General features: G+C 40.1%; 1 protein-coding gene and 1 non-coding gene across 2 annotated transcripts; both read left to right on the top strand.

Annotated features, from left to right (window-relative positions):
• The first annotated feature begins 6,968 nt into the window (after nt 1-6,968).
• On the top strand, nt 6,969-9,314 carry LOC110748309 (uncharacterized). The gene is made up of 2 exons (XM_088250575.1): nt 6,969-8,085; nt 8,179-9,314. The coding sequence occupies exons 1-2, from the start codon at nt 6,969-6,971 to the stop codon at nt 9,312-9,314; spliced, it is 2,253 nt and encodes a 750-aa protein (XP_088106701.1).
• Nucleotides 9,315-10,736: 1,422 nt separating this feature from the next.
• On the top strand, nt 10,737-10,843 carry LOC148295711 (small nucleolar RNA R71). Its single transcript, XR_015834838.1, has one exon. It is a non-coding gene; the product is annotated as a small nucleolar RNA R71 (small nucleolar RNA).
• The last annotated feature ends 13,363 nt before the right edge of the window (nt 10,844-24,206 follow it).

The following is a 24,206-nucleotide window of genomic DNA, read 5'->3' as shown; positions in this document are numbered from 1 at the left end:
ACCACAAATACGCAAATGCAAAATGGAAACTAAAAATAAGTAAAGAAGTGCAAAAGAAATGAAACAACACAAGAAAACTAAAGAAAAACACAAACAGCATTTTCTATCGCCATTTTATCACCTGTTTATCACCTGTGAACAGTGCCGTGGACAGTGAACAATGACATGAACAGTGCCGACCGGTCGTTTTTGGGCAGATTCGTTTCTCTGTTTTTCAGTTTCGACCTCTGTCCAGTGTTTTGCCTATAACTTTCCAACCGTACGTCGAAAATTCACGTTCTTTATACGGTTGGATTCAGAACAGAAAATGCAAGAACATAGCGCGGACCAAAAGTCCAAAACAATTACGGAAACAAATAAAATTTAGTAACAAAGACACACCACGTGTCGAACTCACAACTCACACACACATTGGGGGGGGTTTTGATTTGTTTCAAGTGACCTATTTCTATTGCATGAAAGTAAATGGACTTTGAATTTAAATGAGAAAGGCAGAGATGAATTATCAAATTGTGAAATTAAAATGTAACAAACACTAGGGTTTCGGAATCCACCCTAAACAATTCTACCAAAGTTCATGAATACTCAAGTGATGAACTCTAAACGTGTTGATGAAGATGTTCGCAATCAAGACCATGGGTCGTGGCTCAAGACGCATTGATTCTCTCTAATATACGTAAAGTGCATGGTTCGTGCTACAATACTTGTGCTCTCCTCATAACCGAGCCTAGGTATGGTTCGTACTTCGATTCGATTACAAGGAAAACCCATTAAGTTCAAAGAGAATATGAACATCACAAGAATCCTAATAGCATGGTGTTTACATTAGGTATTCAAGAAACCAATTCACATGGATGGTTCTTACTCCATCCATCTATTGCTTAGGAAAACATGAAGATACACATAATCCCAACAATCTCAAGAGGCATGCTTTCAAAGATGGCCAACCAAGGAAAAACACACATCAAGGATAGATTAATTTGGTGAATTGGAATTCATCAACAATATTTAGAAATTCATACACTCAAGCATCAAAACAATAAGGTAATCATGTTTAGGGCTTCAACCTAAGCCCTAGCTATGGAGTTTAGTTGCTCATACTTATTCCAAATACAAACTCAAAATAAAATTAGAAAGAGTTTACAGATTTTCAGAAAATGATGAAAGCTTCAAGATCATCAATGGTGGAAGTCTTCTTCTCCACTTTTCTTGGCTGCACCTTGGCTTTCTCTTAGCTCCCTCTCCAAAATCTGCTCTCAATGTGTAGACTGATGGAATAGCCTCTCTCTCCCGTTGCAAAGCTCCCCCAAATCAGATTGCCCTTTGACTTCTTCTCCCTCTCTCCTCCTTTCCAGCTTTTACCTTTTAATATAAAACTACCACCTTTGATAAAGCCTTAGCCCATTGTCCCCTTGCCATCATGAAGCTTTGTCCTCACAAAGATGCCAATTGCTTCAGAAATTATCTCAAAGCTAAGGTAACTTCTTGTTACCAAGAGTTATGGTAACAAGAAAATCAAAATAACACAAAGGAGGTAAAAGCTGGCCAAGTTCGGATTTTCAGAGCTGTGGTAACATGCTGGATTGGTTGGATGGGCAATACTTGTCCAATGGAGCTCAAATTTGGATATGTTGTAGTTAACATCCATTGGAACAAGTCTCGTGAAGATCATGACCTCATCCGAGCACCGGAGCATGTTGATCCCAGGCCAAGAAGTTGACCTACGAAAATGAACAAAAACAGAAATTATAACAAATAGTGCACTTTTAGCTCATTTTCATTCCAACCAAGGTAAAATCTAAGAAAACACAAAAAGGAAGTAAAAAGCTATAAAATGTCAAGAACTAACTCAAAATAGTGGGTGAATAACATGAAAAATCATGTGCAAAAATGAACCGAACACCATACTTCTAGCGATTGGATTTCACTCAAAACTCACCAAATGACTCCTCCAACCATATTATGATGTTGCCCAAGTTTTGGGCTCGAACTGAAATCAATAGATGTTCCAAATTGGACAATTCAAGTTCAACGGCAGTTCGTTCCTAATTGGAGTGGTTGGTGTATTCCATACTTCTAGCGATTTGATTTCACCCAAAACTCACCAAATGACTCCTCCCACCGTAGTATGATGTTGCACAAGTTTGGGGTTCGATCCGAAATCAATAGGTGTGAGAAATTGGACAATTCAAGTTCAACGGCAGTTCGTTCCAAATTGGAGTGGTTGGTGTATTCCATACTTCTAGCGATTGGATTTCACTCAAACTCACCAAATGACTCCTCCCACCATATTATGATGTTGCCCAAGTTTTGGGCTCGATCCGAAATCAATAGGTGTTCCAAATTGGACAATTCAAGTTCAACGGCAGTTCGTTCCTAATTGGAGTGGTTGGTGTATTCCATACTTCTAGCGATTGGATTTCACTCAAAAATCACCAAATGACTCCTCCCACCATATTATGATGTTGCCCAAGTTTTGGGCTCGATCCGAAATCAATAGGTGTGAGAAATTGGACAATTCAAGTTCAACGGCAGTTCCTTCCTAATTGGGGTGGTTGGTGTATTCCATACTTCTAGTGATTGGATTTCACTCAAAACTCACCAAATGACTCCTCCCACCATATTATGATGTTGCCCAAGTTTTGGGCTCGATCCGAAATCAATAGGTGTTCCAAATTGGACAATTCAGGTTCAACGGCAGTTCGTTCCTAATTGGAGTGGTTGGTGTATTCCATACTTCTAGCGATTGGATTTCACTCAAAACTCACCAAATGACTCCTCCGACCATATTATGATGTTGCCCAAGTTTTGGGCTCGATCCGAAATCAATAGGAGTGAGAAATTGGACAATTCAAGTTCAACGGCAGTTCGTTCCTAATTGGAGTGGTTGGTGTATTCCAAACTTCTAGCGATTGGATTTGATTCAAAACTCACCAAATGACTCCTCCCACCATATTATGATGTTTCCCAAGTTTTGGGCTCGATCCGAAATCAATAGGTGTTCCAAATTGGACAATTCAAGTTCAACGGCAGTTCGTTCCTAATTGGAGTGTTTGGTGTATTCCGTTCTTCTAGCGATTGGATTTCACTCAAAACTCATCAAATGACTCCTCCCACCATATTATGATATTGCCCAAGTTTTGGGCTCGATCCGAACTCAATAGGTGTGAGAAATTGGACTATTCAAGTTCAACGGCAGTTCGTTCCTAATTGTGGTGGTTGGTGTATTCCATACTTTTAGCGATTGGATTTCACTCGAAAATCACCAAATGACTCCTCCCACCATATTATGATGTTACCCAAGTTTGGGTTTCGATCCGAAATCAATAGGTGCGGGAAATTGGACAATTCAAGTTCAACGGCAGTTCGTTCCAAATTGGAGTGGTTGGTGTATTCCATACTTCTAGCGATTGGATTTCGCACAAAACTCACCAAATGACTCCTCCCACCATATTATGATGTTGCCCAAGTTTTGGGCTCGATCCGAAATCAATAGGTGCGAGAAATTGGACAATTCAAGTTCAACGGCAGTTCGTTCCCAATTGGAGTGGTTAGTGTATTCCATACTTCTAGCCATTGGATTTCACTCAAAACTCACCAAATGACTCCTCCCACCATATTATGATGTTGCCCAAGTTTTGGGCTCGATCCGAAATCAATAGGTGTTCCAAATTGGACAATTCAAGTTGAACGGCAGTTCGTTCCTAATTGTAGTGGTTGGTGTATTCCATACTTCTAGCGATTGGATTTCACTCAAAACTCACCAAATGACTCCTCCCACCATATTATGATGTTGCCCAAGTTTGGGGTTCGATCCGAAATCAATAGGTTCGGGAAATTGGACAATTCAAGTTCAACGGCAGTTCGTTCCTAATTGGAGTGGTTGGTGTATTCCATACTTCTAGCGATTGGATTTCAGTTAAAACTCACCAAATGACAACTCCCACCATATTATGATGTTGCCCAAGTTTGGGGTTCGATCCGAAATCAATAGGTGCGGGAAATTGGACAATTCAAGTTCAACGGCAGTTCGTTCCTAATTGGAGTGGTTGGTGTATTCCATACTTCTAGCCATTGGATTTCACTCAAAACTCACCAAATGACTCCTCCCACCATATTATGATGTTGCCCAAGTTTTGGGCTCGATCCGAAATCAATAGGTGTTCCAAATTGGACAATTCAAGTTCAACGGCAGTTCGTTCCTAATTGGAGTGGTTGGTGTATTCCATACTTCTAGCGATTGGATTTCACTCAAAAATCACCAAATGACTCCTCCCACCATATTATGATGTTGCCCAAGTTTTGGGCTCGATCCGAAATCAATAGGTGTGAGAAATTGGACAATTCAAGTTCAACGGCAGTTCCTTCCTAATTGGGGTGGTTGGTGTATTCCATACTTCTAGTGATTGGATTTCACTCAAAACTCACCAAATGACTCCTCCCACCATATTATGATGTTGCCCAAGTTTTGGGCTCGATCCGAAATCAATAGGTGTTCCAAATTGGACAATTCAGGTTCAACGGCAGTTCGTTCCTAATTGGAGTGGTTGGTGTATTCCATACTTCTAGCGATTGGATTTCACTCAAAACTCACCAAATGACTCCTCCGACCATATTATGATGTTGCCCAAGTTTTGGGCTCGATCCGAAATCAATAGGAGTGAGAAATTGGACAATTCAAGTTCAACGGCAGTTCGTTCCTAATTGGAGTGGTTGGTGTATTCCAAACTTCTAGCGATTGGATTTCATTCAAAACTCACCAAATGACTCCTCCCACCATATTATGATGTTTCCCAAGTTTTGGGCTCGATCCGAAATCAATAGGTGTTCCAAATTGGACAATTCAAGTTCAACGGCAGTTCGTTCCTAATTGGAGTGTTTGGTGTATTCCGTACTTCTAGCGATTGGATTTCACTCAAAACTCATCAAATGACTCCTCCCACCATATTATGATATTGCTCAAGTTTTGGGCTCGATCCGAACTCAATAGGTGTGAGAAATTGGATTATTCAAGTTCAACGGCAGTTCGTTCCTAATTGTGGTGGTTGGTGTATTCCATACTTTTAGCGATTGGATTTCACTCGAAAATCACCAAATGACTCCTCCCACCATATTATGATGTTACCCAAGTTTGGGTTTCGATCCGAAATCAATAGGTGCGGGAAATTGGACAATTCAAGTTCAACGGCAGTTCGTTCCTAATTGGAGTGGTTGGTGTATTCCATACTTCTAGCGATTGGATTTCGCACAAAACTCACCAAATGACTCCTCCCACCATATTATGATGTTGCCCAAGTTTTGGGCTCGATCCGAAATCAATAGGTGCGAGAAATTGGACAATTCAAGTTCAACGGCAGTTCGTTCCCAATTGGAGTGGTTAGTGTATTCCATACTTCTAGCCATTGGATTTCACTCAAAACTCACCAAATGACTCCTCCCACCATATTATGATGTTGCCCAAGTTTTGGGCTCGATCCGAAATCAATAGGTGTTCCAAATTGGACAATTCAAGTTGAACGGCAGTTCGTTCCTAATTGTAGTGGTTGGTGTATTCCATACTTCTAGCGATTGGATTTCACTCAAAACTCACCAAATGACTCCTCCCACCATATTATGATGTTGCCCAAGTTTGGGGTTCGATCCGAAATCAATAGGTTCGGGAAATTGGACAATTTAAGTTCAACGGCAGTTCGTTCCTAATTGGAGTGGTTGGTGTATTCCATACTTCTAGCGATTGGATTTCAGTTAAAACTCGCCAAATGACAACTCCCACCATATTATGATGTTGCCCAAGTTTGGGGTTCGATCCGAAATCAATAGGTGCGGGAAATTGGACAATTCAAGTTCAACGGCAGTTCGTTCCTAATTGGAGTGGTTGGTGTATTCCATACTTCTAGCCATTGGATTTCACTCAAAACTCACCAAATGACTCCTCCCACCATATTATGATGTTGCCCAAGTTTTGGGCTCGATCCGAAATCAATAGGTGTGAGAAATTGGACAATTCAAGTTCGACGGCAGTTCGTTCCTAATTGGAGTGGTTGGTGTATTCCATACTTCTTGGGATTGGATTTCACTCAAAACTCACCAAATGACTCCTCCCACCATATTCTGGAGCTGTTTTGGTGTTTTGGGGCAGTTTAGAGTATCTGGCTGTGTACCTAGAGTCAAGGGCGGAACTGTGTATAGGCTCAGGTGGGCTCTAGCCCAGTGCAAAAATTTTAAAATATTAAACTGAGTGCAGATTTTATACGGTTATTTTGACTCCCAAAAATATTAGCCCATCATCTGTGCCTAATGTCAGCCGAACATGTTCCCTTGTCTTGTGCTTTTTTCTTTTGTTTAATATTAGTTTGACAAAACAACAAAGCTCATCACATTCCTTGTCTTTAATATAATAAACTAATAAAAAACATTCTTCTCTTCTCCCATCGCAGACATTCTTCTCTTTTCCCTATTAACCTTCTGCTCTCTTCTCTGTTTTCGTTTCTCTTGGTCTTACTCTTGGCGATACTGATTTCCTCTTGCATCTTGATAATGAATGAGCCGGCGATACTGATTTCCTCACAAGAGGTAAACTTCATCATTGTAGTTTTTATTTCAAAATTCAATTTATGTGTTTATGGCGCATTTGGTAAATGATAAAATGTCATTTTAAATTAATATTTGGGTTTATATGTATTTCTACAGGTATTGAGAAAATAAGGAAATTTGAAATTGGAATTCTACCAAAGGCTACAATACACTCTTCAGGTACAATAATCTTATTGATTTTTTTTAATTGAAATTTTGGCGTATGTTATCTATAGTTCTTGATGGTATATGGCAGTAGATGCAATTTGCAAATGCAATGCAATAAACTATTACATATTTTGCTTTATGCAGTTTGGATTGCATATTTTGGATTGCTGATTGCGTTAGCATTATTGCTTCTCTATCTTTATAGTATTATTTCTTGTTTGGACATAATGTCAAATGATGATAATAATAGATTGACAAAGAGAGGAAAAACTATTGATTCATTCTTTAAAAAAAGTGGGAATGATACTTCGATTCCGGAAGAACCTACTCATCTTGAATCTCAAATAGTTGGCCCTAAAGAATTTGATGCTACTTGTTTAGAACGGGATCCAGGGAAACGCATTGCAATTTGTGAATACCCCATTAATCAACATGATGAGGTTCGAAGGGCTTATATCAAATTGGGGCCTTATCAACCTAAACTTTTTGAGTATCGAAGGACCGTGTTCGGGCAACAGAGACGTCGGTTTCAATATTCTTGGTTCTCACAGTTTCCATGGTTAGAGTATTCTCCTTCATCACACATGGCATATTGTTTACCATGTTTTGTTTTTGAAAAAAATCCAGCAAGTAGGTCTGCACTAATTACTGATGGGTTCAACAATTGGAAAAGAGTAAATGATGGAAAGAATTGTGCATTTCTGCTTCATGTTGGAGGTCCATCTTCACCACATAACAACTATATAAGATGTGCTGAGGACTTAATGAAATCATCTCAACATATTGAGAAAGTTATTCAGAAACAACCGAAAGAGCAAATATTAAAGAACCGATTACGGCTCAAGGCAACAATTGAGAGTGTTCGGTGGCTTACATTTCAAGCATGTGCTCTTAGAGGTAATGATGAATCGATAGACTCAATGAATCGTGGAAATTTTGTTGAATTGATAAAATATACAGCTCAATGGAATGACAAAGTTAATGAAGTTGTTTTAGATAATGCTCCTGGAAATGCTAAATATATCTCAGGGTTGATTCAGAAGGAAATTTTGCATATTCTTGCAGACAAAGTTCGAACTAAAATTCGTGAAGAAGTTGGAGAATCGCATTATTGTATTCTAGTTGATGAAGCAAAAGATGCATCTAATAGAGAGCAAATGGCTATTGTGTTAAGATTTGTTGATAAGGATGGTTTTGTACGAGAACGTTTTTTTGAGATTGTGAGGGTTGAAGATACTAGTTCTTTAACACTTAAACAAGAGATATCTCGGGTCCTTATTAATTCTAATCTCCAAATTGATAAAATGCGAGGTCAAGGATATGATGGTGCTAGCAACATGAGAGGTGCATGGAATGGACTACAAGCATTATTTCTTAGAGATTGTCCTTATGCATATTATGTGCATTGTTTTGCTCACAGACTACAATTAGCATTAGTTGCTGCGTCAAAAGATGTGGCTTCTATTTGGTTGTTCTTTTCAACATTGAATTCAATTATCAATCTCATCACTGCTTCCCCCAAGCGCCATGGTCAGTTACAATCTACTCAAAAAATGGATATTGCAAATATGTTGGGTACTGGTGAACGTGCGACAGGTAAAGGGGCTAATCAGATTGGTACTTTGCATCGGCCTGGAGCTACTCGTTGGGGATCTCATTATGATTCTTGTTCAGACTTAATAGATATGTATAATGCATCTTGTACAGTTGTTGAGACCTTGATTAAGGATGGAGCCTCTAACTCTATACGTGGGGAAGCTACTGGTACTTTCCAAGCGATGACATCTTACAAGTTCATATTTGTCTTGCATTTGTTAGAAAAAATAATGGGATTTACTGATAGCCTTTGTCGAGCATTACAAAATAAATCTCAAGATATCTTGACAGCTATGAATTTAGTTCGTAGTACAAAAGATGTTCTGAAGAAATTTAGATTGGATGGATGGGATATTTTCTTAGAAAATGTGGAATCATTTTGCAAAAAGCATGACATTGATATGCCAGATATGAATGCTCGTTATAAAGTTGGTACGCGTCGTTCTTGTCAACAACATGATGATATTACAAATGAGCATCATTACCGGGTTGATTTATTCAATGATACAATAGATTATCAATTGGAAGAATTAAACAGTAGATTCAGTGAAGGAACAATGGAACTTCTTATTCTTAGTTCTGCTTTGGACCCTAGCAATGATTTTAAAGCATTTAAGATTGATGATATTTGCAAACTTGCAGAGAAATTTTATCCCGATGATTTCAGTGTTAAAGACTTGCGTTTGTTGAGATGTCAGCTAGAACTTTTTAAGTTTGACCAACATCATGGTATCTTTCAAAACATGTCTACTCTTTCTGAACTATGTCTAGGATTCATCAAAACGAACAGAGCAAAGACTTATTATTTGATTGATAGGTTGATTCGTTTAGTGTTAACTCTTCCAGTATCTACAGCAACTACAGAACGAGCATTTTCAGCTATGAAGCATGTTAAGACTGTACTTCGCAACAAGATGGAGGATGAGTATCTTGCGAATTATTGTCTATATCGAGAAAGAAATTTCGGTGAACATTGATTCTGATTCAATAATTGATGACTTTGATGCACTCAAGGAGCGTAGGGTTCCACTTCATTAGGTAAGCTCTTTTTTTTTTTTTTAAGCAATGTATTATTTGTTTGAGGTTTGACAATGTGTGTTTAATTTGGTGTTTATGTATATATTACTTTATGACAAACAAGTTTATGTTAGATATCTTATTGGAAAAAAAAAATTAGCCCACCCCTATAAAAATTCCTGGTTCCGTCCTTGGGTGGAAGCTTCCTTTGCAACACAGCACTTACATTCTGGTCAAGCTTTACATCTTCATTTGGAGTGAAATTGAGCTTGTGAGTTTTCAAGTCCTTGATGAACTTTCCATATGCAGGAATCTGTTCAATAACATCAAGCAAAGGCAAATTGATATTAACTTTACTCAAAATATCATAAATCTCTTTAAAAGCCTTATCTTGCTTTGCTTTCTTAAGACGGCCTAGAAATGGAATCGATGGAACATATGGAGCGGGTGGCACGTATCTATCTTCTTGAAGATGTGGTGGCACAAATTTGTCATCTCTCTTATGCAATTGGAATTGTTTGGATTCCTGAGAATCTGATTTGGCATTAGGAGCAGATTGAGAAGTTTTGAGATGTTCCCCTTCTGTAGCCGTGGTCTCCTCCTCTTCATCTTCTACAATCACAACATCATTTGAAAGATTAGAATCAACTTTACTATCAATGATCTTACCTGATCTGAGCACATGAATGGCCTTGGCTTCTTGGTTCTTTGGATTGATCTCGGTTTGGCTTGGCCATTTCCCAGGTGCTCTTTGAGTTATTTCAGCAGCTAATTGGCCTATTTGAACTTCCAATTTGGCAATGGCAGCTTGTGTAGTTTGCTGGAAATTGGATTGGTTGACTGCCATCTGCTTAACTATATCCTCCAATGATGATGTTTGTTGTGGCTTTTGGAATGAAGGGGGATTGGCTTGATTCTGAGTATTCCTCCATGAAAAGTTTGGATGATTCCTCCAACCTGGATTATAACTTTGAGAGTATGGATCATTTCTTGGACCTTGGTTGTAGGAATTTACCAACTTAGCTTGCTCTTGCACAAATTCTGGATATCCAGCCCCAAGTGGACAAGCTATGGTAGCATGGCCAGGAGTTTCGCAAATACTACACACTTCCTTCGAAGGGCTTCTTGAGTTTAATGCAAGAAGAGCATCTAGCTTTTGTTCCAGTTTTGAAATCTGCACACTAGAAGCATCATTAGAACCACTAATAACACGTTTACCTCTTGTATCCGTATGTTGGGTCTCCATTGCTATCTCCTCAAAGAGTTCGTATGTTTCTTCTGGAGTTTTGGTTTTAAAAGAACCACCTGCAAAATTGGTGACTATATTATGACTAGAAAGGGTTAGTCCTTTATAAAACATACGCATTTGAAGCTTCAATGGAATCCCATGATGAGGACATTGGTTGAGCAGCCCATTGAATCTCTCCCATGCTTCACAAAACGATTCATCATCTTGTTGTGCAAATAACAAGATCTTATCCCTAAGCATGTCGGTCTTTTGCGTGGAGAAGTATTTCTCCAAGAACTTCTTTTGAATGGCAGCCCATGTAGTGAGTGAACCAGGCTTCAAAGAATTCAACCAATATTTCGCCTTATCCTTCAAAGTGTATGGAAACACTCTCATTCGAAGTTGATCTTCTGTCACACCTGTCAAGGGAAAAGAACTCACAACATTAAAAATATCCTTTATATGAGTTAATGGATCTTCATTAGGTAAACCATAAAAGGAAGGCAGCATATTAAGATGAGAAGATTTAAGCTCATAATTTCGAGCTACAGTGGGCATCAAAATGCTTGAAGGAGATGCTGGAATTGTTGGGATATCAAGTTCTCCCATGAACTCATTGGCAGCCATCTCTTCTTCTTCTTCTTCTTGGTCTGAACTTGCTTCCGAATTTGAAGGTGAAGAACCAGGAAGTTCAGTGTGGAGAGCAATACTTGTAAATGTGGCAAGAGCTTGCTCTTTTGCAGTTGACAACTCTCTTTCTAGACGATTATGAACTTCAGAGATCACCCGGTTGGGTTGCAACGATGGTCCTGCGTTCAAAGATTTGGAGCGTTGGAACGAAGACCTCACTTGTTCAAGGAACGGTCTTTTAGACATAAACTACCTGAAACAGAAAATTAGATTAATTAGAAACACTAAAAAGAATAGGGTAACCTTGGGCACATAACCAGGGAAGAACTTTCGTTCAGTCCCCGGCAACGGCGCCAAAATTTGTTGTTAATTATTATGTTAACTCGCAATTGTACGGGGCAATTAGTAGTATAGCAAGACAAGTACGAGGTCGTACCCACGAAGACTGAGAAGTTCAAATTAGTTATGTACGTAGATTACCGAATTCAAGAAGTTAGGAAGTTAAGTCTAAAACAGAAATTAAAGTGAGAGTGATTGTGATTGTGAAAGGAAGTGAGCAAACTGAAATTGCAAATGAAAGCAAATAAACAAGTGTAACAAAGAGTGGTTTTAAGAGTTGGAAAACAGATTTGGAGACTAGGGCATTCGAATCACCATAACAATTCAATTCTGGGTTATATGGAGTCAAGTAACAAGTCTAATTCAGATTCAAAGATTGATTCTAGCTAAAGTATGATTAGGCCATGGTGTTTGGTCCTAACCTTGTGTTCCTAATTCCCTAATTTGATCATTTGTTGTCTAACCTAAAATTAAGCATTAGGAACCCATTAAGCATAGAAGAACAATTTAAACAACCAAGCATGTATCTAATCCCTGTTGTCGAATGTCCATACATACTCTTCCTATTCATAGTTCAATTCGAATTAAAGCATGGTGTCTACTCTTAATTCAAACCAAGATAGTTAACAAACAAGTTCTAATGGTGATCAATCATTCAAACAAGCATGTTAACTTATAAGCATAATGAATAAGAACATGAATCATGAATCAAACTTGAAACTCCAAACTTATAAACCCAGAATATTCATGTTAGGTTACATCGAAGCCCTAGTTATGGATTTAGCTACTCATAATGGAAAAGAAACTAAAATAGAAATGGGAAAACATAATGAATGCCATAAGAGTAGAAAAACCCTTTTCTGAAGTTCTTGTAGTGTCCAATGCTTCTCCAAGAGCTTCTCCACGTCTAGAAGGATGTATGAAGGATATGGAGGTGATTTGAGATGAGTTTGAGTGAGTGGTGATGGCTGAGAAAGAGGAAATTCGTAGGGAAATGGAAGGGAGGTTTTCTGGAGCTGTTTTGGTGATTTTGGGGCAGTTTAGAGTATTGGGTTGATTGCTTGAGTGTTTGGGGTTGTGGGAATGTATGAGGATGATTTATGGATGATGGAAGTGTGGAGGATGGCTGAAGTGCATTTTGTAGCTTGAAGACTCCTCTATTTATAGGGCTAAGAGGGAGGAACATCATGATGAAATCCAACACCACCATTCCTCATTTAATACAACCCATAACTCCCACTTCATCTTGTCTATGTTAGTGTGGTTGGAATCAATCCCATCCCATACTTCTTTTGCTGCACCTCAAGCTTTCTTCACATGGGATCAAAGGTGATCAATTGTGGCTGCCTTTTGCTGCCAACTCATGTGGTCTTCTTTTGGTTGTTGAACAAAAACGAGTCTTCTGAACCAGACTTGGTGTAGGAAGGCCAGAGGTTTCAAAACTTATCCAATGGGGCTCCAATTTGGATATGTTATAGTAGACACCCATTGGAACAACTTCTATGAAGAAAGTATTCCCATCGGAGTAGTAGAAGTATGCGTTTTGGGCCTTGCAATTTGGCTGCCGAACAGAGACTGGAATTGACTTCATTTCATTTATGCTTTACATGCATGCACATGCTTTCTCTATAATAACTCCAGCATGTACCAACTTGATCCTTTAGACTTTCATAGCTGGAATGTCTCCCCACTTCACTCATTATGTTGGATCCAAAGTCAGTTGCAGCATGGGTGAGGCACATGGCTCAAAGGAGGAGACAAGGCTCAAAGCTGGCAGCTGCAAATCCTCCTGAGCATGGTTCAGTGTTGGACGGGCTAAGGACTCCACATATGTTCAATTGGGCTGAATTTTGGATATGTTATACTAGACACCCAATTGAACAACTTCTATGAAGAATGTCTCCTCATCCGAATTGTGCAGATTGCTGAAATGAGACCTGCAAGGTGACTTACGAAACTGGACTGACAAGAAGTGTGGCCCAACTTTGGTTTTGTCTTTAAGCTCTTGCTCTTATCCCAATCAGCCCTTAACATGCATGGATTGCATCAAATGTGATCTCTTGCTAGCTTAACCTACAAAACACAAAAACAGAGGTAAGTGACTCAAAATAAAGAGAAACTAAGCAAAATCACTAAGTAAAGAAGGCAAGCAAGTGTACGAAATTATGGACTTATCAAAACAGAAAATGGATTAAAAACACAAGTTTAACTCAATAACATAACCAAATCATAAGCTAGAAGGGTACAAAATGATATACAATTATGAACCGATCACAGTTCGTTCCTAATTGGAGTGGTTGGTGTATTCCGTACTTCTAGCGATTGGATTTCACTCAAAACTCACCAAATGACTCCTCCCACCGTATTATGATGTTGCCCAAGTTTTGGGCTCGATCCGAAATCAGTAGCTGTGAGAAATTGGACAATTCAATTTCAACGGCAGTTCGTTCCTAATTGGAGTGGTTGGTGTATTCCATGCTTCTAGCGATTGAATTTCACTCAAAACTCACCAAATGACTCCTCCCACCATATTATGATGTTGCCCAAGTTTTGGGCTCGATCCGAAATCAATAGGTGTTCCAAATTGGACAATTCAAGTTCAACGGCAGTTCGTTCCTAATTGGAGTGGTTGGTGTATTCCATACTTCTAGCGATTGGATTTCACTCAAAACTCACCAAATGACTCCTCCCACCATATTATGATGTCGCCCAAGTTTTGGGCTCGATCCGAAATCAATAGGCGTTCCAAATTGGACAATTCAAGATCAACGGCAGTTCGTTCCTAATTGGAGTGGTTGGTGTATTCCATAATTCTAGCGATTGGATTTCACTCAAAACTCACCAAATGACTTCTCCCACCATATTATGATGTTGCCCAAGTTTTGGGCTCGATATGAAGTCAATAGGTATGAGAAATTGGACAATTCAAGTTCAACAGCAGTTCGTTCCTAATTGAAGTGGTTGGTGTATTCCATACTTCTAGCGATTGGATTTCACTCAAAAGTCACCAAATGACTCCTCCCACCATATTATGATGTTGCCCATGTTTTGGGCTCGATCCAAAATCAATAGTTGTTCGAAATTGGACAATTCAAGTTCAACGGCAGTTCGTTCCTAATTGGAGTGCATGGTGTATTCCATACTTCTAGCGATTCGATTTCGCTCAAAACTCACCAAATGACTCCTCCCACCATATTATGTTGTTGCCCAAGTTTTGGGCTCGATCTGAAGTCAATAGGTATGAGAAATTGGACAATTCAAGTTCAACAGCATTTCGTTCCTAATTGAAGTGGTTGGTGTATTCCATACTTCTAGCGATTGGATTTCACTCAAAACTCACCAAATGACTCCTCCCACCATATTATGATGTTGCCCATGTTTTGGGCTCGATCCGAAATCAATAGGTGTTCCAAATTGGACAATTCAAGTTCAACGGCAGTTCGTTCCTAGTTGGAGTGGTTGGTGTATTCCATACTTCTAGCGTTTGGATTTCACTCAAAACTCACCAAATGACTCCTCCCACCATATTATGATTCTCCCCAAGTTTTGGGCTCGATCCGAAATCAATAGGTGTGAGAAATTGGACAATTCAAGTTCAACGGCAGTTCGTTCCTAATTGGAGTGGTTGGTGTATTCCATACTTCTAGAGATTGGATTTCACTCAAAACTCACCCAATGACTCCTCCCACCATATTATGATGTTGCCCAAGTTTTGGGCTCGATCCGAAATCAATAGGTGTGAGAAATTGGACAATTCATGTTCAACGGCAGTTCGTTCCTAATTGGAGTGGTTGGTGTATTCCATACTTCTAGCGATTGGATTTCACTCAAAACTAACCAAATGACTCCTCCCACCATATTATGATGTTGCCCAAGTTTTGGGCTCGATCCGAAATCAATAGGTGTGAGAAATTGGACAATTCAAGTTCAACGGCAGTTCGTTCCTAATTGGAGTCGTTGGTGTATTCCATAGTTCTAGCGATTGGATTTCACCCAAAACTAACAAAATGACTCCTCCCACCATATTATGATGTTGCCCAAGTTTTGGGCTCGATCCGAAATCAATAGGTGTCGGAAATTGGACAATTCAAGGTCAACGGCAGTTCGATCCTAATTGGAGTGGTTGGTGTATTCAATACTTCTAGCGATTGGATTTCACTTAAAACTCACCAAATGACTCCTCCCACCATATTATGGTGTTGCCCATGTTTTGGGTTCGATCCGAAATCAATAGGTGTTCCAAATTGGACAATTCAAGTTCAACGGCAGTTCGTTCCTAATTGGAGTGGTTGGTGTATTCCATACTTCTAGCGATTGGATTTCACTCAAAACTCACCAAATGACTCCTCCCACCATATTATAATGTTGCCCAAGTTTGGGGCTCGATCCGAAATCAATAGGTGTGAGAAATTTGACAATTCAAGTTCAACGGCAGTTCGTTCATAATTGGAGTGGTTGGTGTATTCCATACTTCTAGCGATTGGATTTCACTCAAAATTAACCAAATGACTCCTCCCACCATATTATGATGTTGCCCAGGTTTTCGGCTCGATCCGAAATCAATAGGTGTTCCAAATTGGACAATCCAAGTTCAACGGCAGTTCGTTCCTAATTGGAGTGGTTGGTGTATTCCATACTTCTAGCAATTGGATTTCACTCAAAACTCACCAAATGACTCCTCCCACCATATTATGATGTTCCCCAAGTTTGGGGCTCGATCCGAAATCAATAGGTGTTCGAAATTGGACAATTCAAGTTCAACGGCAGTTCGTTCCTAATTGGAGTGGTTGGTGTAAACCATACTTCTAGCGATTGGATTTCACTCAAAATTCACCAAATGACTCCTCCCACCATATTATGATGTTGCCCAAGTTTTGGGCTCGATCCGAAATCAATAGGTGTTCCAAATTGGACAATTCAAGTTCAACGGCAGTTCGTTCCTAATTGGAGTGATTGGTGTATTCCATACTTCTAGCGATTGGATTTCACTCAAAACTCACCAAATGACTCCTCCCACCATATTATGATGTTGCCCAAGTTTTGGGCTCGATCCGAAATCAATAGGTGTGAGAAATTGGACAATTCAAGTTCGACGGCAGTTCGTTCCTAATTGGAGTCGTTGGTGTATTCCATAGTTCTACCGATTGGATTTAACCCAAAACTAACAAAATGACTCCTCCCACCATATTATGATGTTGCCCAAGTTTTGGGCTCGATCCGAAATCAATAGGTGTCAGAAATTGGACAATTCAAGTTCAACGGCAGTTCGATCCTAATTGGAGTGGTTGGTGTATTCAATACTTCTAGCGATTGGATTTCACTTAAAACTCACCAAATGACTCCTCCCACCATATTATGGTGTTGCCCATGTTTTGGGTTCGATCCGAAATCAATAGGTGTTCCAAATTGGACAATTCAAGTTCAACGGCAGTTCGTTCCTAATTGGAGTGGTTGGTGTATTCCAAACTTCTAGCGATTGGATTTCACTCAAAACTCACCAAATGACTCCTCCCACCATATTATGATGTTGCCCAAGTTTTGGGCGCGATCCGAAATCAATAGGTGTTCCAAATTGGACAATTCAAGTTCAACGGCAGTTCGTTCCTAATTGGAGTGGTTGGTGTATTCCATACTTCTTGGGATTGGATTTCACTCAAAACTCACCAAATGACTCCTCCCACCATATTATGATGTTGCCCATGTTTTGGGCTCGATTCGAAATCAATAGGTGTGAGAAATTGGACAATTCAAGTTCAACGGCAGTTCGTTCCGAATTGGAGTGGTTGGTGTATTCCATACATCTAGCGATTGGATTTCACTCAACACTCACCGAATGACTCCTCCCACCATATTATGATGTTGCCCAAGTTTTGGGCTCGATCCGAAATCAATAGGTCTTCCAAATTGGACAATTCAAGTTCAACGGCAGTTCGTTCCTAATTGGAATGGTTGGTGTATTCCATACTTCTAGTGATTGGATTTCACTCAAAACTCACCAAATGACTCCTCCCACCATATTATGATGTTGCCCAAGTTTTGGGCGCGATCCGAAATCAATAGGTGTTCCAAATTGGACAATTCAAGTTCAACGGCAGTTCGTTCCTAATTGGAGTGGTTGGTGTATTCCATACTTCTTGGGATTGGATTTCACTCAAAACTCACCAAATGACTCCTCCCACCATATTATGATGTTGCCCATGTATTGGGCTCGATTCGAAATCAATAGGTGTGAGAAATTGGACAATTCAAGTTCAACGGCAGTTCGTTCCGAATTGGAGTGGTTGGTGTATTCCATACTTCTTGGGATTGGATTTCACTCAAAACTCACCAAATGACTCCTCCCACCATATTATGATGTTGCCCAAGTTTGGGCTCGATCCGAAATCAATAGGTCTTCCAAATTGGACAATTCAAGTTCAACGGCAGTTCGTTCCTAATTGGAATGGTTGGTGTATTCCATACTTCTAGCGATTGGATTTCACTCAAAACTCACCAAAGGACTCCTCCCACCATATTATGATGTTGGCCAAGTTTGGGGCTCGATCCGAAATCAATAGGTTTGAGAAATTGGACAATTTAAGTTCAACGGCAGTTCGTTCCTAATTGGAGTGGTTGGTGTATTCCATACTTCTAACGATTGGATTTTACTCAAAACTCACCAAACGACTCCTCCCACCATATAATGACGTTGCCCAAGTTTTGGGCTCGATCCGAAATCAATAGGTGTTCCAAATTGGACAATTCAAGTTCGACGGCAATTCGTTCCTAATTGGAGTGGTTGGTGTATTCCATACTTCTAGCGATTGGATTTCACTCAAAACTCACCAAATGACTCCTCCCACCATATTATCATGTTGCCCAAGTTTTGGGCTCGATCCGAAATCAATAGGTGTGAGAAATTGGACAATTCAAGTTCAACGGCAGTTCGTTCCTAATTGGAATGGTTGGTGTATTCCATACTTCTTGGAATTGGATTTCACTCAAAACTCACCAAATGACTCCACCCACCATATTATGATGTTGCCCAAGTTTTGGGCTCGATCCGAAATCAATAGGTCTTCCAAATTGGACAATTCAAGTTCAACGGCAGTTCGTTCCTAATTGGAATGGTTGGTGTATTCCATACTTCTAGCGATTGGAATTCACTCAAAACTCACCCAATGACTCCTCCCACCATATTATGATGTTGCCCAAGTTTGGGGGTCGATCCGAAATCAATAGGTCTTCCAAATTGCACAATTCAAGTTCAACGGCAGTTCGTTCCTGATTGGAATGGTTGGTGTATTCCATACTTCTAGCGATTGGATTTCACTCAAAACTCACCAAATGGCTCCTCCCACCATATTATGATGTTGCACAAGTTTGGGGCTCGATCCGAAATCAATAGGTTTGAGAAATTGGACAATTTAAGTTCAACGGCAGTTCGTTCCTAATTGGAATGGTTGGTGTATTCCATACTTCTAGTGATTGGATTTCACTCAAAACTCACCAAATGACTCCTCCCACCATATTATGATGTTGCCCAAGTTTTGGGCGCGATCCGAAATCAATAGGTGTTCCAAATTGGACAATTCAAGTTCAACGGCAGTTCGTTCCTAATTGGAGTGGTTGGTGTATTCCATACTTCTTGGGATTGGATTTCACTCAAAACTCACCAAATGACTCCTCCCACCATATTATGATGTTGCCCAAGTTTGGGGCTCGATCCGAAATCAATAGAAGTGAGAAGTTGGACAATTCAATTTCAATGGCAGTTCGTTCCTAATTGGAGTGGTTGGGGTATTCCACACTTCTAGCAATTGGATTTCCCTCAAAATTCACCAAATGACTCCTCCCACCATATTATGATGTTGCCCAAGTTTGGGGCTCGATCCGAAATCAATAGGTCTTCCAAATTGGACAATTCAAGTTCAACGGCAGTTCGTTCCAAATTGGAATGGTTGGTGTATTCCATACTTCTAGCGATTGGATTTCACTCAAAACTCACCAAATGACTCCTCCCACCATATTATGATGTTGCCCAAGTTTGGGGCTCGATCCGAAATCAATCGGTGTTCCAAATTGGACAATTCAAGTTCAACGGTAGTTCGTTCCTAAGTGGAGTGGTTGGTGTATTCCGTACTTCTAGCGATTGGATTTCACTCAAAACTCACCAAATGACTCCTCCCACCATATTATGATGTTGCCCAAGTTTTGGGCTAGATCCGAAATCAATAGGTGCGAGAAATTGGACAATTAAAGTTCAATGGCAGTTCGTTCCTAATTGGAGTGGTTGGTGTATTCCATACTTCTAGCGATTGGATTTCACTCAAAACTCAACAAATGACTCCTCCCACCATATTATGATGTTGCCCAAGTTTTGGGCTCGATCAGAAATCAATACGTGTGAGAAATTGGATAATTCAATTTCAACGGCAGTTCGTTCCTAATTGGAGTGGTTGGTGTATTCCATACTTCTAGCGATTGGATTTCACTCAAAACGCACCAAATGACTACTCCCACCATATTATGATGTTGCCCAAGTTTTGGGCTCGATCCAAATTCGATAGGTTTGAGAAATTGGTCAATTCAATTTCAACGACAGTTCTTTCCTAATTGGAGTGGTTGGTGTATTCCAAACTTCTAGCGTTTGGATTTCACTCAAAACTCACCAAATGACTCCTCCCACCATATTATGCTGTTGCCCAGGTTTTGGGCTCGATCCGAATTCAACAGGTGTGAGAAATTGGTCAATTCAATTTCAACGACAGTTCTTTCCTAATTGGAGTGGTTGGTGTATTCCATACTTGTAGCGATTGGATTTCTCTCAAAACTCACCAAATGACTCCTCCCACCATATTATGATGTTGCCCAAGTTTTGGGCTCGATCCAAAATCAATAGATGTGAGAAATTGGACAATTCAAGTTCAACGGCAATTCGTTCCTAATTGGAGTGGTTGGGGTATTCCATACTTCTAGCAATTGGATTTCACTCAAAACTCACCAAATGACTCCTCCCACCATATTATGATGTTGCCCAAGTTTTGGGCTCGATCCAAAATCAACAGGTGTGAGAAATTGGACAATTCAAGTTCAACGTTAGTTCGTTCCTAATTGGAGCGGTTGGTGTATTCCATACTTCTAGCGATTGGATTTCACTCAAAACTCACCAAATGACTCCTCCCACCATATTATGATGTTGCCCAAGTTTTGGGCTTGATCCGAATTCAATAGGTGTGAGAAATTGGTCAATTCAATTTCAACGACAGTTCTTTCCTAATTGGAGTGGTTGGTGTATTCCATACTTCTAGCGTTTGGATTTCACTCAAAACTCACCAAATGACTCCTCCCACCATACTATGATGTTGCCCAAGTTTTGGGCTCGATCCGAAATGAACAGGTCTTCCAAATTGGACAATTCAAGTTCAACGGCAGTTCGTTCCTAATTGGAGTGGTTGGTGTATTCCATACTTCTAGCGATTGGATTTCACTCAAAACTCACCAAATGACTCCTCCCACCATATTATGATGTTGCCCAAGTTTTGGGCTCGATCCGAAATCAATTGGTGTGAGAAATTGGACAATTCAAGTTCAACGGCAGTTCGTTCCTATTTGGAGTGGTTGGGGTATTGCATACTTCTAGCATTTGGATTTCACTCAAAACTCACCAAATGACTCCTCCCACCATATTATGATGTTGCCCAAGTTTTGGGATCGATCCGAATTCAACAGGTGTGAGAAATTGGTCAATTCAATTTCAACGACAGTTCTTTCCTAATTGGAGTGGTTGGTGTATTCCATACTTCTAGCGATTGGATTTCACTCAAAACTCACCAAATGACTCCTCCCACCATATTATGATGTTGCCCAAGTTTTGGGCTCGATCCGAAATCAATAGGTGTGAGAAATTGGACAATTCAAGTTCAACGGCAGTTCGTTCCTAATTGGAGATGTTGGTGTATTCCATACTTCTTGGGATTGGATTTCACTCAAAACTCACCAAATGACTCATCCCACCATATTATGATGTTGCCCAAGTTTTGGGCTCGATCCGAAATCAATAGGTGTTCCAAATTGGACAATTCAAGTTCAACGGCAGTTCGTTCCTAATTGGAGTGGTTGGAGTATTCCATACTTCTAGCGATTGGATTTCACTCAAAACTCACCAAATGACTCCTCCCACCATGTTATGATGTTGCACAAGTTTTGGGCTCGATCCGAAATCAATGGGTGTTCCAAATTGGACAATTCAAGTTCAACGGCAGTTCGTTCCTAATTGGAGTGGTTGGTGTATTCCACACTTCTAGCGATTGGATTTCCTTCAAAACTCAACAAATGACTCCTCCCACCATATTATGATGTTGCCCAAGTTTTGGGCTCGATCAGAAATGAATACGTGTGAGAAATTGGATAATTCAATTTCAACGGCAGTTCGTTCCTAATTGGAGTGGTTGTTGTATTCCATACTTCTAGCGATTGAATTTCACTCAAAACTCACCCAATGACTCCTCCCACCACATTATGATCTTGCCCAAGTTTTGGGCTCGATCCGAATTCGATAGATTTGAGAAATTGGTCAATTCAATTTCAACGACAGTTCTTTCCTAATTGGAGTGGTTGGTGTATTCCAAACTTCTAGCGTTTGGATTTCACTCAAAACTCACCAAATGACTCCTTCCACCATATTATGCTGTTGCCCAGGTTTTGGGCTCGATCCGAATTCAACAGGTGTGAGAAATTGGTCAATTCAATTTCAACGACAGTTCTTTCCTAATTGGAGTGGTTGGTGTATTCCATACTTCTAGCGATTGGATTTCTCTCAAAACTCACCAAATGACTCCTCCCACCATATTATGATGTTGCCCAAGTTTTGGGCTCGATCCGAAATCAGTAGGTGTGAGAAATTGGACAATTCAAGTTCAACGGCAATTCGTTCCTAATTGGAGTGGTTGGGGTATTTCATACTTCTAGCAATTGGATTTCACTCAAAACTCACCAAATGACTCCTCCCACCATATTATGATGTTGCCCAAGTTTTGGGCTCGATCCGAAATCAACAGGTGTGAGAAATTGGACAATTCAAGTTCAACAGCAGTTCGTTCCTAATTGGAGCGGTTGGTGTATTCCATACTTCTAGCGATTGGATTTCACTCAAAACTCACCAAATGACTCCTCCCACCATATTATGATGTTGCCCAAGTTTTGGGCTTGATCCGAATTCAATAGGTGTGAGAAATTGGTCAATTGAATTTCAACGACAGTTCTTTCCTAATTGGAGTGGTTGGTGTATTCCATACTTCTAGCGTTTGGATTTCACTCAAAACTCACCAAATGACTCCTCCCACCATATTATGATGTTTCCCAAGTTTTGGGCTCGATCCGAAATGAACAGGTCTTCCAAATTGGACAATTCAAGTTCAACGGCAGTTCGTTCCTAATTGGAGTGGTTGGTGTATTCCATACTTCTAGCGATTGGATTTCACTCAAAACACACCAACTGAATCCTCCCACCATATTATGATGTTGCCCAAGTTTTGGGCTCGATCCGAAATCAATTGGTGTGAGTAATTGGACAATTCAAGTTCAACGGCAGTTCGTTCCTATTTGGAGTGGTTGGGGTATTGCATACTTCTAGCATTTGGATTTCACTCAAAACTCACCAAATGACTCCTCCCACCATATTATGATGTTGCCCAAGTTTTGGGATCGATCCGAATTCAATAGGTGTGAGAAATTGGACAATTCAAGTTCAACGGCATTTCGTTCCTAATTGGAGATGTTGGTGTATTCCATACTTCTTGGGATTGGATTTCACTCAAAACTCACCAAATGACTCATCCCACCAAATTATGATGTTGCCCAAGTTTTGGGCTCGATCCGAAATCAATAGGTGTGAGAAATTGGACAATTCAAGTTCAACGGCAGTTCGTTCCTAATTGGAGTGGTTGGTGTATTCCGTACTTATAGCGATTGGATTTCACTCAAAACTCACCAAATGACTCCTCCCACCGTATTATGATGTTGCCCAAGTTTGGGGCTCGATCCGAAATCAATAGGTGTGAGAAATTGGATAATTCAAGTTCAACGGCAGTTCGTTCCTAATTGGAGTGGTTGGTGTATTCCGTACTTCTAGCGATTGGATTTCACTCAAAACTCACCAAATGACTCCTCCCACCATATTATGATGTTGCCCAAGTTTTGGGCTCGATCCGAAATCAATTGGTGTGAGAAATTGGACAATTCAAGTTCAACGGCAGTTCGTTCCTATTTGGAGTGGTTGGGGTATTGCATACTTCTAGCATTTGGATTTTACTCAAAAGTCACCAAATGACTCCTCCCATCATATTATGATGTTGCCCAAGTTTTGGGCTCGATCAGAAATCAATACGTGTTCCGAATTGGACAATTCTAGTTCAACGGCAGTTCGTTCCTAATTGGAGTGGTTGGTGTATTCCATACTTCTAGCGATTGGATTTCACTCAAAACTCACCAAATGACTCCTCCCACCATATTATGATGTTGCCCAAGTTTTGGGCTCGATCCGAAATCAATAGGTGTGAGAAATTGGACAATTCAAGTTCAACGGCAGTTCGTTCCTTACTGGGGTGGTTGGTGTATTCCATACTTCTAGTGATTGGATTTCTCTCCAAACTCAACAAATCACTCCTCCCACCAT

This window comes from Prunus avium, chromosome 3, assembly GCF_965620075.1.
Source record: "Prunus avium chromosome 3, drPruAviu1.hap1.1, whole genome shotgun sequence".
In the NCBI taxonomy this organism is placed as follows: domain Eukaryota; kingdom Viridiplantae; phylum Streptophyta; class Magnoliopsida; order Rosales; family Rosaceae; genus Prunus; species Prunus avium.
The sequence above is the reverse complement of the archived record's forward strand: the minus strand, read 5'-3'. Positions and strand labels throughout refer to the sequence as shown.

Bases quoted from the DNA above. Each gene is read 5' to 3' on its own strand.
- LOC110748309 (XM_088250575.1), top strand. From the start codon at position 6,969: ATGTCAAATGATGATAATAATAGATTGACAAAGAGAGGAAAAACTATT. The intron at 8,086-8,178 runs GTGCATGGAATG...AATTAGCATTAG, and splicing joins TGGTGCTAGCAACATGAGAG to TTGCTGCGTCAAAAGATGTG.